Consider the following 18,818-nt stretch of genomic DNA (forward strand, 5'->3'; position numbering starts at 1 on the left):
ACCTTTGCACATTTCCGTGTAGTATTTGGTCAAAGTACAGTGCACTGTCATATAAATGCATATTTAATCACAGGCATTTGCATAAATAATGAGTCAAAGTAAAAATGATCTAAGATATTGAAATGTATTATTACAGAGTGTTAGCGGGACTGCATTGATTAAATTAATGATGTCATTCCGGATGTTTCACACCTAAAATAAAAACACCAATCATGTTTGACCAAAATGATACAGATTTTTATATCTCTCGTCCAAATATTAATTCGGCTCAAAATAAAAAATAACGTGGAAAAGCTTCTGTCGCAAGAATCATTCGCTTTATTTGTTTCAACTCGCAGTCTTCGGCTCCGTTTCATTGCTACCGTAATGTGATGTCTCTGCGCGCACTGAAAATCTGACTGTGGATAGCTTGACTGCGACCGCGGAAGAGTCGGATAGCTTGACTCCAGTGCGTTTTGCTGGAGATTAAGAAGACGACGGGAAGAACAAGCTCCGCTCTTGTATGGAGCGTCAAACACGCGGCACATCTCAGTGGAAAAAGAAATAAATGTTTCAAGCACCGGTGACTTAGACTCCCACAACGGTGCCGCCCACTGAGCCGCTCGGTCTCTGAGAAGATTAATAACGTAAGCAATCTTTGCCCGATCAGAAACATAGGAACGTGGCTGCAGTTCAAAAACCAGACTACACTGTAGTAGAAACCTGGAACATGCCCCGATCTCTCCAGAATAATTATCTGGTGAAGGAATTAGGGGTTCTCGAGCAGAGAAGGAAAGCGTCTGCTCACTCACAAACCTAACTCAGGCACCAGGGAGACTAAACCAAGAGATTAGAAAATACAGAGCGAGCGGACAAAGGGAAGTAAACGCGGAAGCCAATTACCTAGCTATAAGTTGATTCGATCTGGCACTCACTGCTGGAACCAAGGTGCTTAAGAAGGGGAGGGATGATGATGTGTAGATTAGTTCCAGCTGAGTGCCGGCTCCAAAGTGAAGCTCCAAAAAAATCAGAGGAGAAGGAGACGAAAAGAGGAAGTGGTGCAAAATAAAAGCGAATCATGACACATGACTTTTATTGACTTTGATGATGTGACAGTTCAAAACCGACTTTGAAAGTGAAGCAATAAATGTCATCTCTGGCACAAACTCGCTGTTTCACGTTCTGATGTTGGTTCAGCCCTCACCTTTTACGCTAGAAAACAATACGTCAGGGACAGGGGCGTGTCCGCTGAAGCCTGCTCCTGCGGGCCTGTTGTGCCGGGTTTAAGTATTAAATGCAACCCTGTGTTGGCACAAAGGTCATAGTCAAGCAGAAAATATAAAAGCAAATGCATAAGAATGTCGGACTTTGGAGAAATCCTTCGGGCTATTGGGGAATTTGGGACATTCCAGAAGCTTATCTTATTTGCCCTTACCCTGCCAAACATGATTTTATGCTTTCATTTCGCCAGTGTGTACTTTGTCCAGTCAGATCCGGAGCGCCACTGTAACACTGACTGGATCCTGAGAGCCGATCCGAACCTGAGCCCAGGGGAGCAGCTGAACCTGACCGTACCCCGGGAGCAGGATGGGAGCTTCAGCCGGTGCCGGATGTTTGTTCCTGTGGACTGGAGCATCAGTGAGATCAGACGGCGTGGCCTCAGAGAGACCACTGAGTGTGTGAGCGGGTGGCTGTACCACAGCTCGCTCTACACCTCCACCATAGTCACCGATGTGAGAATCACATGACCGACAAGTTCAACAACACTCTTTAGTAACGCTCTCCTTCTTCTCCAGTTTGATCTGGTTTGTAGTCGAGCTTATTTATTACAAGTAGCGCAAACGGTCCTAATGGCTGGAATCCTCATTGGGTGTCTCTTGTTTGGACCTTTTGCTGAATCGTAAGTACGGCTCCTTTTCAAATGTTAAGCTCCGGATTCATATAAATTTCCACATTTTCCAGGTTTGGTCGGAAGCGTGCAACTCAGATACCCGTCGTGGTGCTGTTGGTGTTCACTGCTACCACCGGACTATGTCACAATTTGCATCTGTATTATGCCTCCCAGTTCATGGTAGGAATGGGATACGGAGGATACCGAGTGAACGCCGTCGTTCTGGGTAAAGTGTCATTGCTGACTCAGTATTCACTCATTGTCCAGCAGCTTTTCAGACTGAATGAAAGTGGACATGCCACACTGAACAACACCTCTTAAAGGTTCATTTTCTGCTAACAAAATGTAACTTCTGCCATTAGTTGAGAAAATAACATGTCTTTGGAGGGCAGCAAATAACACCAAGGTTTATTTTGACTCAAAACTGAAAGAAATTGTACATCAAAAGATAATACTATCAATGTATAAACTGTGCTTGATAGAAAACATCCTTTTCAATGGGAAAACCAGGTACATTGTTTTCTTCGTGAGCACTTGGATTTGCTTTCATGCTACTGCACGCATAGAGGCCACTTCATATAACTTGGGGGGCCTCGATTTGACGCATTGAGTTTGACCCATGTGCTTTTTGAGATCCCCCAAACACACCATAACAGATGAATAAAACCACGTCCCCCTTTGTTATGATTGGCCAATAGTAGAACCTAGTAGGCTCTTTCAATGTGAAGTTTCCCCCCACACTTCAACCAGAAAGCGGGGAGACACACCTCACACCGTGATACATAATGCAAGTCAGTAAATACCGTAAAAAGATGACATTTAAATCAGGCACTTGCACAGAAGACCGCACATTGGCGCTCAAGCAAAAGCCATTTTTTCCCTGCTTGAGAAACGTGCACTCTTTGCTTTCTTCATTCTTAAATTCTTAAGGAAAAAAAATGATTCCAGGCAAATATATTGAGTAAATGGGAGACAAATAAGAAAAGCATAAGGTGCTGTTTCATCTGGCTTGAGCATCTGCCTGGAGTTAAATAGAAAGATTTTGCTGAAAGAAAGTGGTCAGAGACAGCTTTCTTTTCTGTCTGTAGCCACAGAGTGGATCGGAGTGTCCAGACGGTCCTGGGGTGCGTGCGTGACCCAGGTATTTAACGCCATCGGCCAGTGTGTCCTGGCTGGTCTGATCTACATGATCCGAGACTGGAGACTGGCTCAGCTCCTCACTGTAGCTCCACTGTCTGTGGTGGTCATTTATATCTGGTTAGTTTTCACACTCCACTGTTGCTTGTCGTGGACAGGTGCTTTACTGAGGCTCTGCTTCCTCAGGTTTGTTCCAGAATCTGCCCGCTGGCTGCTGTACAGGGGACGGACAGAAGAGGCTAAAGTGCTGCTGGCGAGGGTGGCCACCATCAACAAACGCCCCTTTCCTGAAGCTCTACTGACAAAGGTGCTGAGATTCACCAACCCTTGTTCTTATCACTAAATGGCAAGAGATAAACTAAACATCCGGTTACAACCTAAATGTATACATCCTGATACAGTTAACTAGGAGTAGAAAGAAAGAAAGAAAGTGGTTTCAGCTTCAACTGGCCGAATCAAAGGCCTATTTGAAGCCTCACCATGTGTTTGAGTTTAATGTAAGTTCTGTGTGGCAGATTTCCGTCAAAGACCAAGTGCAGGAGAGCAGAACTACAGTGTTCTTCCGGTCGTCCGTACTGAGGAGGAACTTGTTAGTCATCACGTTTGCATGGTAACATGAAATCATCTCCAGTCTCCCAACAAACTTCCGTTCAAACTGAAGCACAATGTTCCGCAGGTTCTCCGGGAGTCTCACCTACTACTGCCTCTCGTTCAACATGGGGAATTTTGGCCTCAACATCTTTCTGACTCAGCTCATATTCGGTCTGACGGAACTTCCGGTCCACATTCTTGGCATCTGGCTGCTGGAAGCTGTCGGGAGGAAGATGTCGTTGATGGGAACTCTGCTGACGGCAGGCTTCTTGTGCTTCATGATGCTCCCAGTAGTCGGTGAGTTCTGCTGTCATGGCATGCTGTTTAATAACACAGCAATAATATTTAATACCTTAAATATAACAGTAAACATGCAGTGAATTGATATCTGAAGTCAATACTTTCTCTGACTCCATCCTCTCTCCAAGGTCAGTCTGTCGTCATCACCTTGCTGGCTACTTCAGGACGGTTCCTAACCAACTGGGCTGGATCCGTGTGTAATGTGTACATCCAGGAGCTCTTCCCAACGTCGATACGGTGAGATGTCTCCCTGGTTAGATGTGATGAAACTAGTTTACAGGCTCAATGGTCACATGATACATGGCCTCCATGATGTGTCTCCTGCCAATCCTTAAATTAATACTGCAGTAAGGTCGTAAAGCCACCAGACAACATTCATTTAGATATAAATAGAAGCAGTTTTTAAAATTATTATTAGATATAAAAGATGGACTTACTTAGATGTTCTGTATGTAAGGTACTTTGGGTCGGTACCAAGGCTTTTCTGGTAAAGGGCCAGTTATGTCAGAAGGGGGAGACAGCAGAATATTCAGGCTGTTTACAGTGAGGATGGAACACTGTCGACTTCAACTGAGGATGGAATTGGTTGTTGGAAAAAGCACTTTGAGGAACTCCGTAACCCGGACGTTCCATCCTCTGCAAGGGAGACAAAGCTGGAGGATGATGTCTTGGCTGATATTTCGGGCTCTCTGAGGTAGTGAAAAAGCTCCACGGTGGCAAGGCTGCGGGAGTCGATGAGATTCGCCCAGAAATGCTGAAGGCTGTGGGTGTTGAGGGTCTGTCTTGGCTGACACACCTCTTCAACATTGCGTAGATGTCTGGGTCAGTGCCGGACGAGTGGCAGACTGGGCTGGTGGTTCCCCTATTTAGAAAGGGGGAACAGAGGGATGGTTCCAACTACAGGGGAATAACACTCCTCAGCCTCCCTGGTAAGGTCTACTCCAAGGTACAGGAGAAGAGGGTCCGATCGATTGCTGAAGCTCCGATTCAAGAGGAGCTATGCGGGTTCCGTCCTGGCTGTGGAACTGCAGACCAACTCTTTACTCTCTCAACAGTTCTCAGGCTAAGCCCAGGGACAAGTTGTGGGAGGTTCTTTAGGAGTATGGGGTGCGAGGCTCCCTACTGAGGGCCATTCGATCTCTGTATTCCCGCAGTGGGAGTTGGATCTGGATCCTTGGATGCAAGTCTGATGTGTTTCCAGTGGGGATTGTTCTCTGCCAGGGTTGTGCTTTGTCTTCAATCCTGTCTTTGGTTTTCATGGACAGGATTTCGAGGCACAGCTCTGTTGGTGAGGGTTTGCGTTTTGGAGTTGGAATTGTGTGTGTGAGGATCCAGTCCCTGCTATTTACAGTTCTTATGGCTTCATCCCTGTGCGACCTTCGGTTTGCATCTGAGTGTGAAGCGGCTGGGATGAGGATGGTTTGCTCTCTCTGGGTGAGGAATGAGTTCCTACCTCAAGAGGAGAAGGTTAAGTATCTTGGGGTCTTGTTCTCAAGTCGAGGGGGTAAGGGAGTTGTAGTTTGGTCGGCGAATCAGCGCAGCAAGGGCGGAATGTTGCCCAGGAGAAGGGCGTTTGGCGTGACTTTCTGAAGCTGCTTTTGGAGTCCATTTCATTTGTTCATGCTTCATGTATCTTATCATAATTTCATCTTTGGAATTGTGCATTGTACTGTTCCAGACAAACAGCTTCTGGTCTGGGCTCCATCGTCAGCAGAATCGGCGGGACATTGTCCCCAGTGGTCAACATGATGGCCCTGTACCACTGGTCCGTTCCCATCGTCTGCTACAGTGGCATGGCAGTGGTCAGTGGAGCTCTGTGCTTCCTGCTCCCGGAAACCAGACGACTGGAGCTGCCCGACTCTACTGAAGAGGCGGAGTGCATCAGGTGACACTCACAGTCAGCTGTGGAGTGTAATGTCAGGTTTAGATATAAACTGACAGCGAATTTCCCCCCTCCTCCAGTGAGAAACCTACATTACAGAGTCGTTCCACCTCAGCCTGAGTCAGCAGCGGAGGTCTTCAGAGCAGACATCGACAGAACAGGAAGAAGCTGAAATAAGAGATGCTAAATGATAGAAGCGGAGAGACTCAAACACATCTCTTTTTAAAGGACATGAGGTGATTTCAGAACTGTTCTGCTGAGATAAAAGCAGGCGTCAGCTGTCATATTTAATACACGCTGTTCGACTCCTGAATCAGTGCTGTGCAGCTCAGAGGAGTCATACACCCTGTGTACATCAGTGTGCTGAAGTGACTTGACATGGTCACTTTTTTTTTTACTTTATTAGATATGTGAGATGAGTGTGTGTTGATCTCAATGACAAACTTATGTGAGGTACAATGGAAGACAAACAGCACCTTTTTCCCCACCCTTTTTCTGCATGTTCACCCCTCCCCTGTCACAGTTTCTCATAACCCACGAATCAATAGAAGTGACCGGTCGAAGGGAAATGAACAGTGAATGTGGTCAGAGGAAATGAAGATATTGAGTTCAATAATGAATATAGTGAAGATCAAAAGTGCAACTTAAGATTGCCTTGAAGAAGAACCACTGAAAACTCATTTACCCACCATGTTTCTCAATACATTCTTGTTAAGTCTTGGCCAGGTTAACTATTACCTTCACATGTTTCAAACAGTAATTTTCCACCTCCGTGTGCACCTGAGAACGCATGGTTGCATGTGTCCGTTGTGGAAAGGGATGCATCCTAAACGACATCTTCTTCAGTTAACAGACTATAAAATATACATTTGATGCTCGGTATCTCTGCTGCTATCGTCTCCATAAAAGACAGACAAACAAGATGAAGTCATGAAACGCCATGTGTTGCTTCATGAACCCATCGAACCCAGTCGTGGCACATGGTCACATGGGTCATGTGAGAGTAGTAAAAGTGATTTATCAAACAGCCAGGGTCTGAGTCTTGGCTGGTGGGAACACATTACCGTGGTACAGTCCCGCAGTAGGACGATGGAATCCCCCAGTGGGTCCTCACACAAGACCCCACACGGGGCCTCCAAGAAGGCCGAAAACTCTACTGTATGACACCAGTCAGAGTTCTACCTCCCTTAAGCCGAAGCTCTAGAGAGGTGACCCTCTGAAAAGAGAGCGAAGAACACCAGAGAAGGAAAGATTCCAGTCCGTATCAAGGAGCTGGGTTCCAGAACCCAAGCTGTCCATGCAAGTGAGCCCCAGCAGATCCAACTGGTACCACCTCCCGCGCTGACTCAGGCTCCTTACCCCCACAGTGAGGTGACGTTCCATGCTATAAATATGGTCAATATAATTTGATCAAAGAATGGCTTTTTAATTCATATTTGTCTCTCTTTTCATGCATTTCACAGTTTATTTTCTCAGTTTTCTTCGTGCAACAGTCATGAATCACAAAGCTACAAAGATTGTTCTTTAATGCGAATGAAACCAGAGACGCTAAACAAATATCCCGAAAGACGACCACAAAATTAGACAGAGTGAAGGCAGACATGTGGAAGTTCAAATCCCAGTTTGACAGGTTCAATAGGAACTAACCCATTTATGTAGGATGATTTAATTTATTACATTTAGAAATATCATCCTGACCATAGCTGAAGTGATGAAGACATCATATCTGTTGACCTTGTTCAAGCGTCTTACAGAGCTTGCGCCCTGCGGCTGAAGGCCTTCTCTCCTTAGAGTTTTATGAGCATATAATATCCAGTTTGGTTGATCATTAATGCATCACTTTAAATGCAGCTGTGCCTGAGGATTCAGCATAAGCATTGCTTGTGGTTAACACATTAACAGCTTTTGCAGAAAGGTTGCAGAATCTTTCTCCCAGGTGGAGTTAAGTGCTTGGAGATGGCAGACTTTGGGGAACTGCTGAGGAGTGTTGGAGACTTTGGGATATTCCAGCACCTTCTCCTGGTGGCGCTGTGTTCTCCCGCGTTTGTTCAGTCTTTTTCCACGGCGAGCATCATTTTCATTGAGGAGGATCCGAAGCGGCACTGTAACACAGACTGGATCCTGGGAGCCGATCCGAACCTGACATCAGAGGAGCAACTGAACCTGACCGTACCCCGGGAGCAGGATGGGAGCTTGAGCCGGTGCCGGATGTTTGTTCCTGTGGACTGGAACATCAGTGAGATCAGAGAGCGTGGCCTCAATGAGACCACTGAGTGTGTGAGCGGATGGCTGTACCACAGCTCGCTCTACACCTCCACCATAGTCACCGATGTGAGTCATGAACAACTTGTGAAATTTGAGGTGGTTTTATTCACTCCTGTTTTCCACAGTTTGACTTAGTCTGCAGCAACACTGGTCTGCGTGCTGCAGTGCAAACAGCTTTAATGGTTGGCATCCTTCTGGGAGCTGTCACTTTTGGACCAATGTCTAATTCGTAAGTGAGTTGCAGTCACATCTGTTCTGCATCAATATCAGAACAGTTATATTCAATATATAAATCAGGGTTTGGAATAGTTTAAAACAAACAGCAAAAAACTGAGGAAAGAAAATGGCACAAATGTGGATCCTCATCTTCATTCAAGCCAGTGTTATTATCAGTATTTAAACCCGTCATTATTCCACCAGCTGCTGAGCTAAAATCATGTCCCTCTGCCTCTATCCTCCGCAGGATTGGTCGCAGACGTGCCATTCAGATTGCGGTGGTTTTCATAGCCACCTTCTCTGTGCTTACGGCTCTGTCCCCAAATATCTACGTTTATCTAGTGTCCTTGCTCATGGTGGGATTTGGAGGCGGAGGATACCAGATAAACAGCATCATCCTATGTGAGTGTACTTCTCGCTGTGCTATGATAGCACCTGCTGCATCACGACATCTGTTTCTCCAAACTCGCCACGTTGCCAACCACAGTCTCTGATTTCAGTGTCGCCAAGCGGAGTTGTGAACTGTGCTGCCTAGCTATCAGGGATCTTGGTAAATCATCCTCAAAAGAGTGTATTGCTCTACAATAGATGCAAATAGAATGACACAAGAATAACTACTGGCTCTTCTGTTACTGGATTTATTACTGCTTAGTTACGATTACTGACCTTACTCCTCACATTACATGCTAATTACAAGTTTATATGCACCTGATATTACTCATACTATATTGTTATAATACTTCCATCCATCCATTCCTTCGTCTGTTACAGTGGGTCTATTTTTCGCTCCCATGTTATTTATAGCGTTACTAAGAAGTGTGACCATAACATACACTGAAGTGTGAAAGAATGATATTCATCCATTTTTTAGTCATTCGCTTGAAACAAATATGCCGCCGACACAAAACATGACTTTTGCCTGCAGTTCTCACAACGTAATTGGACATGACGTCAGGAAGGCTCGATGATGAAACAGGTTTAAAACAGGCTCTAAATGCTGACTGATATTGTGGATCAGTTGAAACAGGCGCATTTTTGTAGCCCTTGTTGCCCTGAAATTACAAAGTTTTTTTTATACAAAGCAACTCTGCTAGTACACAATTCCATTTCAGCAAAAAAAAAGCACCTTTAATTTCATATTTAATTCAGGGTTGGATAAACACTTCCACAAAGAACCGCTGTGGGTGCAAGTCGCAACCAATCTGGTGGCTTAAGACTGTAACCAGCCGATTGTCAGTCTGGTGGTCCTTGTTTCATCTGAAACCTCATTGGTTAAACTGAATAACTGGTGAGATTGTCCAGCTCTGCTTCAAATGTTATGAAAAATACAAGCAGTACTACTACTAATATTGTGACTACTACCACTACTGCTGCTGCTGCTGCTACTATCACTACGACCCTGCTTTACACATGTATTATGACTGATATTTTTGCTAGAGATGCTCTAGTTTTCAGTCCAAACTAGAACACATCAATTAAATTTGAGATCGGTCTGCAAATATGTCAATGTGTTTTAGCTGCGGAGTGGATTGGGGCGCCGAAAAGATCCCGGGCTGCGTGTGGCAGCAGCCTCATCGATGCTGTGGGCCAGTGCGCTCTGGCCGGTGTGGTCTACCTTGTACGAGACTGGCGGCTAACACAACTCATCACGGCTTCCGCTTATGCCGTTGTCCTCATCTACATCTGGTAACCGTCTTGTTTCACCACGCCCACCATCACGCAGGAACTGACTGTCGGCCGTGTCTGCAGGTTCATCCCAGAGTCTGCGAGGTGGCTTCTGAACAGAGGGCGGACTGAGGAGGCCAAAAAGCTCCTTGTGAAGGCGGCGACCATCAACAAACGCACCATTCCTCCATCTCTGCTGGATACGGTGAGATGGTGTGAGATGGTCCGGTGTGAGCGGGATAATGCCTCCCATCTCCCACAGATCCAGGTGAAAGAGACGGCGACGAGGGAAAGCTTGATGGCTTTATTCCGATCTCCTCTACTCACGAGATTCTTTGCTATCATTCTCCTGGCAAGGTCAGTTGGATCAATGTGATGACTATTGGAGAAACTTCTTGTCTTTTTTTTGTTTTGTTTTCAGTTTTTCAATGCAGCAGTCTTTCTTCATGCTCTACCTGCTGATGCCAACCTTGGGCCTGAACGTCTTCCTCACCCAGTTTATATTTGGAGCATCAGAAATCCCTGTCCACGTCCTCTGCATGTGGCTGGTGGAGTTTTTTGGGAGGAAAGCTTTGTTTATCGGAGCATACCTCGTAGGAGGCTGCGCCAGTTTGCTCATGCTGGCTGTTCCTGCAGGTGCATATGAGTCCTTTCTCAAATACTTCCCAGTGTATGCTTATTTAATGAGAAAAATGCTTTACGTTCCAGGATATCCCATCGCCGTAACAGTGCTGGCCGTCATAGGCCGTTTAACTATAGTCTGCAGTATATCCCTATGGAACATCTACATCCAGGAGTTGTTCCCCACCTCAGTCAGGTGGGTTTCACTTCTGCCCTCTTTTTCAGTAGGCTACTTGCCCAGTACATCACACTGTTACCAGCCCTTTCAACTAGGAAGTCAAACCCAGTCCATTACCTGATGGCAGGAGTCACTCCAGGCATGAGTTACTGACTCACTCAGATAGGTGGGATGGCTTGCCTCAGTCACATTTTGACCCTCACTTCCTGTTGAGTTTGTCAAGATCCAACTGTTTCAGGGACAGTTATTCAACACATTGTCTCCTTTTTTTAATTCCAAATATCTTTATACAGTTTAAATAAAATAAGTGTATAGCAAACCTGCACGACATAACAAATGCTTCTATAACAGAGGACAGAACGGAGCAGTCTGTACATCATCACAAAAAACATCGCAAAAAATAAATAAATACAAGGAACAAAATGAAAAGAAAAAAGAATGAAAATCACATTCTCACTTCAAAGGCATCAATGTGAAGTGAGCTGTCTGGCTTAAACCGAATCCCCACCTCCATCTCTTTTACGTGACATGTTGCTTATATCATCACTCGCATTACTCTTTACTTTAAGGCACTGATGTGACTCCATATCTGTTTAGCCAGAAACAGAGTCAGTGAGGCAGACTCCTGCGCCTCTCATGCTCAACAGAGCAGCTGATCAAAAAGTTTCATATTCGAGGAAAACTTTTATTTTCAAACCTCAACCAAACACCAACTAGTGTCAAATGTATCCCAAGGACTTGTTGATGGATTTGCATCATGAAGGCACTGTCACTGACACTTCACAGAGTCATTTTGTGGACTGCATTTATAATATGTGACAGTGACAGAACTGCAGTGAAATCTGTTGGATATTGGCGATTTAATCCATGGCGCAGACACTGAAACAATTTTGGACACAAAAGTCCACTTGAAAATAACAGATATGTGATGCCTTAGTTGTGTGAATGCCCTTCTATGTATCAGGGAGCCTCGAGGTTGGGACTAACACCGCTACATGTAAAGCATCATAACAGACATCCTTTGTCCTACTGCGTGGAAGCAGGGTTGGTGAAAAATTGTTGGATAGTTCAGTCTAACTGCAGGTGAACGGTCAAAGCATTTTAAGGGAGCAGTCAGTGCGCTACTTATCGACTGACAGTAGTGAGGTGTCATGAAACAGTATTGCAGCGTTGATGCAACAGTTCAGAGGCCACTGGCTCGCGCTCTTGGTTTAGAAATGATGTGAGGTTTCATTGAATTCAAGTCCAAACATTTTACAGCAGACAGTGCCATCTGGTGGCCTCTGAAAATCAGGACACTGTTTCATGAAACTTCATCTAACCTATTTGACCGGTCACATGATCGCCGTCTTGGGGCGTCATAATAGAATCTATACCATGAAAATCATGAAGATGTCAGAGACACCAACAGAGACTGCAGTGGGGTTTGACAAACTGCCTCTGAGGCTAGAAACTGTCTGGTTAGTCTGTGTAGCAGCAAGGACAGTAGGTCCTGAGGTGGGCCAAGTCGCTTTAACTAAGAAAATATGCTGTAGTTACGTTGTTCAAACTGAGATTATTTCCTTCTCAGACAATCGGTGGCAGGATTGGGGGCCATTGCTGGGCGCCTGGGGTCAATCACTTCCCCTCTGCTCAACCTGCTGCGCACGTATCAGTGGTTTGTTCCCACCACAGTCTTTGGTAGTTTGTGCGTCATCACAGGAGCGCTTGGCTTTCTGCTTCCTGAGACCCGGAACAAGGAGCTTCCCGAGACCATATTAGAGGCTGAGTCTGCCCGCTTAGACTGCCGGATGTCTTCTAACAGGTAAAGCCACTCTGAGCACATATTCGGGTTGAAATGAATAATGACAATATTTTCTCTTTTAGAAATGTCATATCCATTAAAAGGAAAACTCAGATGGACTCCACCCGACTGTAGCAGCTTTTTGTGTGTGGTTTCCCTTCTGAATTGTAGAAGCACACGCAGCATTTTTGTATGATAATAAAATATTTCTGACATTGGTGTGTTGATATTTGTTCTGGTGACGTTGATCGCTCGTCGCAGGAGAATACATTGGTTTGGGAAGCATGTGGACTGGGGCTTCTTTCTTAGGGGCTCTTTCTTCCTGTCACTCATTTCCTAAAAAAAATGTGGTGATGGCAAAGAAAACTAGGCAGGTATTGTGATGTTTGATGTATGTGCCACAGGTAACACATTTATCTTTCAGGTGTTTCAAAAGCTAGTTTGAATGATAAAGTCTTATCACCAAAATGCAGTTCGGGTTAGTGTTACTGTGGAATTACCTGACATTATTCCTTAAACAAACAGACTATGTAACTCCATAATTTGCAGGTCGGCAGCCAGTGAACTCATCCTCCTGGCCATGATCTGTAAATGATACCAAAAGCCAGTGTATGCAGTAAACAGTCACTTCAGCTGGTGTTCCACAGCACCTCATGCACTCAGCAGCATCGCAGTACTCCAGCAGAGAAAAGAAGAGAATTGAGACAGACAGACTCATTGCCTTTTTTTTTGTACATTAGCATTCCGACCTCCGTCTCTCTTTTGCGTGATGTGCTGCAGACAGCGTCGGGTTGAACTGGGGAAGGGTTAAAATTGAAGTATATACTTAAATCAAAATACCAAAATGTGGCGGCAAAAGCCCACTGGTAGATAGTAGCTATTCTGCCCTGCTCTGTGTGTGGCTACAATTGCTTGTCAGATCGCAGATAGCAAAAAAGATGCAGACGTTCCTCTTCAAAAATCTTTCATAATATGTGTATGACACCAAACATACAGATAGTTGCATTTTAACCCAATTGTCTATGAAAATAGAATGTGTAGTTTCCGTGTTTTTAATGGGAGTATACTGGTGACAAGCAAAACTTACCTCATGTGGAATGAATAAAGGAAATCGATCGGTCATTCTTCTTTCACTGGGGACCCAAACACCACATAAAAGAGACACATCTGAGAAGCTCAAAACTCTTTTATTGGCAGCACGTGATGTGAATCTTCAATCAGCAAGTCCGATGAAATAAGAGCGTAAAACTGAGTTCAAAATAGCCAGCTACTTGACATGAATTGATAGGAAATCAATGAAACATAAACATAATTTCCATCATATGCATTTATATAACAGTGTTTTTCATTTTCTTAAATTCATTCTGAAGGGCAAGGCCCTACGAAAAGGATGATCAAAACACATATTTAACATGAGCAGATTCATTTTCATTGAAAGAGTGAGCCACTCTGATGCATTAGTAAACTCCTCTGTATCATAACGTGCTTCCAATGAATCATGAATAAGCATCTGATATATTGCAATTTTATGTCCTAGATGTCTCTCTGTTCTATGAATCACAGTCGTCTTCTGTGAAAATCGGAGATGAAAAAGTAGAAAAAAATAACATAACATAAAATGAAATGAAGACTTAAAAAAAAAAGCAACACCTGCATCTAACCCAAATCCCAACCACGGCTGGCCTGAGAAAAAAAAAGCCAATAGCTCACAACTGGCTTGTGATGAACTGTTCTTAAGGACCCCACACATTTCCTTTCACATTTGACGCTAGTGTTCCACTTTAGCTGCTACAATGCCCTGTTCTATCCCAACAGATCCTCCATCCAGCTGTTGTCTGTCACTTTAACCGCTGGCTCTTGAGGTGTGTTTGTAGACATGAACGGATCATCTGCAAAGACGTTTGAGTGACTTGTCTCTAAATGTGGGGGCTTGGATGGGACGATGTCATCTGCAAAGATATCCACTTGAGCCACGGCAGCCGTGGAATTCAATCCAAGAAAATCATCAAGTGGATCCAAGTGATGTGAAGACTGGGGCTGCGGTGTGGACACACTTTCTGAGACGTCCCAAAATTCAAACATTCTTTCTGACTGTGGTGGGTTAGTGGAATTTTCTGCGGGTTTAAAACTTGGATCTAGGCTGAAGATGTCAAAATCAAGGTCCTGGTTATTTGTGCTCTGAGAGACTTCTGAAGGACTTGACTCCACGAGCACTTCATCCTGTGTGGGTGGAACATTGAGTAAACCCAAAGGTTCTTCAGAGGCTGGAGCTGCTCTGTCCTTCGTAGTTGTGGAAACATCATCGAACATCTCGGTTTGGCCAAAAGGGTCAAAAATTTCTGGCTGATTTTCTTGATCGAGTTTGAAGAACGACATGTCAGCCGAATCTTCTTCTTCTCGGGGGCTTAGATGTTCCTCACTTGGTTTTTGACGTTCATCATCTTCACCCTGAGCAGCTGGTTTGCCACCAGAGAAAGAAATCTCTGGATCACCAAATGGATCCAGAGACTGCTCAGCAGAGTGGCTTTCTTGAAGTACAGCAGTACCTCTGGGTTCTACCAGACGGGTTCCAGATTGAAGAGCCTCACGAAATTCTGTTATGCCTTCCTCAGTGGATGTCGCCATGACACCTATACCTTTGGTCATTTCCACTTCACTACCATCAGAAGAAAGAAACTTGTCACTGCCAACACTGCCAACTACTGTTTCTTCTTCCTGTGTCGTGTTTATCTCAACAGGCTTTTCTTCTTCGACAACTTTGGGTTCATGCCTTTCTCCATTCAGCTTTAAACCTCCAGTAGCTTGGTCCTGTACTACAGGGGTGTCAGTGGAACTGACAGCATCAGAACCTGCCACACCTTCCTTGGCGAAGAGAGCCAGCGGGTCATCAGAAACGTAGATCATCATAGGCTCCAGAGAATCTTCAGAGACCTTATGATGACCATCATCTGGATGAACATGCTTGGGGTCGGCTTCAGAATGAACAGCGGCAGCTTGTGTGTCTATAAGCGGAATGTTGGGTGGACTTGTTGTCTTCTCATCATCAGACTCTGCCTCTAGTTCCTGCTCCTGTTTCATTTTGGCAGCAATGTTCTCCACATGCATCTTGTCTTCTTCTACCATTTCTTCAGCGGAATCACCTGGGTGTTCATCCGCTTTATCAGGAAGCTCTTCAACTTCTTTGGATTGAAAATCATGGATGTTCAGAAATGCTTCAGAACAATCCAAGATGACCTCTTCGGTTGTAAAGTAGAGTTCGGATGACCCATCTTCACCCTGACTTGTTCCCAGCACCTTCACATCATCATCCTTCTTCTCGTCTTGCACCTTCAAGTCTGGAAGATCAACACCAGAGTCTGCTACATTCTGAGCAGCCATTCCAACTGAACTGGGAGTAGCAATGGTACCAGTCAAACTTTCGTCTGAGACCTCAGAAACATCTTTGCTTCTGGCCACATCTGGATCACCATCAGATGAATTGTTCTCTCCATCGCTCCTCATTTTAGGCTCAGTAACATCATAACCAAGAACCTCTGGTGGTGTTTGGCCAGACTTATCATTTAGTTCAGACACATCGCTCGATATCAGAGCATGTTTATCTGCTCCACGCTGAGCTGCCATTTCATCAGTATCCACTGTTTTAAGGAGATGTTTGGACCCAGTTGATGCTTCACTTCTTGACTGACCAGCGTCTTCCTGAGTTTGGGATTGTTCTGTCTCTGTGACAACCTTGCCTACACTGGTGTCTGTGTTCTCCACCACAGCAGAAGCTGACTTTGTTTTGTCCTCAGGCTCTGGTAATATCTGGGGTGTTTTTCTCATCTCTTCAGTGCCACCTGCTGTTACCTCCTCTTTGACCTTGTTGTCCTCGTGTTTTTTGTCATCTTTAACTGGAGCCGCTGAAGGTTTAGTGTCAGACTTCTCTGAAGATGACTGGAAGAGCCTCCCCAGAAGCCCACCACCTGCTCTGGCATCTGTTTTTTTGGCCTCTTGAGCTTTGTTGGTTCCACTCAACGGAAAGAGCTTTGAAAAAGGACTTTTTCCTTTGGACCACGAACTTGGAGCGCCTTTTTTCCTGTCTGGTTCTTTAACAGAACCCTTCAGAGAATTGGTTCTGGGCAGAGCTTTCTTCTCACCACTGCCTGGGTCTTGTTTTTTAACAGCGTCTGAATTTTCAAGCAGGTTTTCTTTGCTGTTGCCCAAAATATCATCCGTCTGCTCAACAAGAACCCAACTTTCTGAGTCAGTCACAGTAAAATTCTCTGATCTGTCAGGTCCAACAATTCCTGATCTGCCTTTGATCTCAGTTGCTTGCTCTTGCCTTTGGACCTCAACATCAATCCTGTCAAGGCCATTGGGTGGATGAACCTCTCGGCTCATCTCTGAGTCACTGTTCTGGTGCGTCAGATTTTCTTTAAGTTCCACTTTGTTCTCATCTACTTTCTGTTGAGGGTTTAAAACAACTGTCCTTTCAACATCTTCTGGATCATCATTACTACGACTGCTGTCGTATTGGTTACAATAGGTTTGTGTATTTTCATGTGGCTCGGTTTTCTGAGTTTGACCTGCATTTACATGAGCTGAAGCATCGTTGTTTTTCTTTTTAATGGCAGCCAGTTTATCAGCCACGTTATGACTTGCTGACGCTTGTTTGTCTTCTGTTGCTTGACTCTTTTCTGAGAAGTGTTGGTCAATAGAAGGTTCTTCATCCTCAGCAAACCGGACAGCCTTTTTGTTTTTCCATGACTCGGTTTTGGTTTTCCATGAATCAATTTTGGTTTTTGATGAATCCGTTTTTTGTGGAAATTGGTTTGATTCTTTCGATGCCTGCACTGTACCTGTCGGTTTGTTCTGATGAAAGAATTTCTTTTGCTCTCCTGTTACAGATTGAGAAATGTGGCGAATGTTCGGCGAGACATTGTCTTGACTTTCCATCTGAAGACCCTTCCCTATTGATTTCACGTCTTTTGCACTTGGTTGTTTCTTGAACTGTGAACTGGCTGGGGTTGGAAACGGCTGAACATTGACTCTGTTCCTGTCTCTTTCGTTGCTTGCAGCTTGGTTAAGACCCGGTTTTGCAGTATTCCATTTGGTTCTGTGTGTCGCTACCTTGCTGATGTCTGCCTTTTTCGTCGCAGATTCATCTACCAACTCTTCCAGTTTAACTCTACCGGTCTTCTTCTCTGGCGGCCAGCTCATCTTCAATTTGCCTCTCACCACTGAAGGACCTTTGGATCTCATCTCTCTGACAGGTGTTCGAGCTAGAATTACATCTAGCGTTAACTCGCTCAACCTTTCAGACTTCTTTGGCACACTTTTGTGTGTATTCTGTGACAGCGTGCTGTCGGGCTCATCGGTTCCTGTAGTCGTCTGGAGCCAGCGGTCTTTATGCTGCCGGTGTCCAAATCCTTCGTCGTAGTTTCCTTTTCTTTTAAACAGCTGCTGGTAGTGCGTCGTACAGTAGAACTCGCCATAGAGAGCAGAGTAGTTGTTGAGGCTGGAATCACACAGCAGGTTCAAATGTTAACATCCTTTAGTCCATGTGAAATACGGCGAACAATCAAATATTGGTGTAGTGTGAAAGCCAATGTATTGCCTGGTTGATGGTAAATATTCTCCTCACCTGAGCTTCTTACTACAGTGTTTGCAGCAGAAACATTTGTGGTGCAGGACAAGTTTATTGGCCACCATTTTCTCCATGGAATAGACCGGCGTCAAACAGGCAGAACACATTTCCTTCACTGGCAGTGGGAACTACAGCAACGGAAACAAGATTTGACAGGAATTATTGGGCAAACAATGTTGTATTTCCACACCAACTCATTCTCACTCCTAAGGGCAAACATATTGACAAGAGTCAAGTGGACTTGTTTCCCCTTCAAATGTTGCCTTTTGGCTCTATTTTGGTGACAGTACATTTTCTTTCCTTGTTTATGCGTGTTTGAAGAAAGTGCTGTCTGTGTCAGTCCAAAGAGATTTCGACTGGCGGTGGATCGGTTGGTGTTCACATCAAGGCTCTGTTGTAGTCTCCTAGATTCTTTACTCAGAAGATGTTTTATAGATTGACACGTGAAACAAATCATCCATCAACTTGCCTTTAAAATTTCCCCTGCTTCCTTCTATTTTCTTTTTGTCAGTTTATGTGTGCATATATTTGGCTGCATCATTACTGTTTCATATATATATATATATATATATATATATATATATATATATATATATATATATATATATATATATATATATATATATATATTGTGTCAGCCAGAAAATAATTAAAATCCAGAGTCAAATCATTCAAGCCTCTTGT

The 18,818-nt window shown here is 44.5% G+C and overlaps 2 protein-coding genes across 3 annotated transcripts; both read left to right on the top strand.

Annotated features, from left to right (window-relative positions):
- The first annotated feature begins 1,171 nt into the window (after nucleotides 1-1,171).
- LOC128769462 (solute carrier family 22 member 13-like) lies at nucleotides 1,172-7,416 on the top strand. The gene is made up of 10 exons (XM_053883205.1): nucleotides 1,172-1,712; nucleotides 1,776-1,879; nucleotides 1,942-2,096; nucleotides 2,959-3,127; nucleotides 3,194-3,314; nucleotides 3,523-3,617; nucleotides 3,684-3,895; nucleotides 4,027-4,135; nucleotides 5,577-5,783; nucleotides 5,861-7,416. The coding sequence occupies exons 1-10, from the start codon at nucleotides 1,338-1,340 to the stop codon at nucleotides 5,898-5,900; spliced, it is 1,587 nt and encodes a 528-aa protein (XP_053739180.1). The 5' UTR covers nucleotides 1,172-1,337; the 3' UTR covers nucleotides 5,901-7,416.
- Nucleotides 7,408-12,722, top strand: LOC128769461 (solute carrier family 22 member 13-like). 2 transcript variants are annotated; one of them, XM_053883204.1, is made up of 10 exons: nucleotides 7,408-8,111; nucleotides 8,171-8,274; nucleotides 8,509-8,663; nucleotides 9,779-9,947; nucleotides 10,011-10,131; nucleotides 10,189-10,283; nucleotides 10,348-10,562; nucleotides 10,635-10,743; nucleotides 12,296-12,529; nucleotides 12,592-12,722. In XM_053883204.1, the coding sequence occupies exons 1-10, from the start codon at nucleotides 7,737-7,739 to the stop codon at nucleotides 12,641-12,643; spliced, it is 1,629 nt and encodes a 542-aa protein (XP_053739179.1). In that variant the 5' UTR covers nucleotides 7,408-7,736; the 3' UTR covers nucleotides 12,644-12,722. The 2 variants fall into 2 exon arrangements, with proteins under 2 accessions (XP_053739179.1, XP_053739178.1); XM_053883203.1 differs by having other exon boundaries at nucleotides 10,011-10,283.
- Nucleotides 12,723-18,818: the final 6,096 nt, after the last annotated feature.

The sequence above is a fragment of the Synchiropus splendidus genome, chromosome 13, assembly GCF_027744825.2.
Source record: "Synchiropus splendidus isolate RoL2022-P1 chromosome 13, RoL_Sspl_1.0, whole genome shotgun sequence".
In the NCBI taxonomy this organism is placed as follows: Eukaryota; Metazoa; Chordata; class Actinopteri; order Syngnathiformes; family Callionymidae; genus Synchiropus; species Synchiropus splendidus.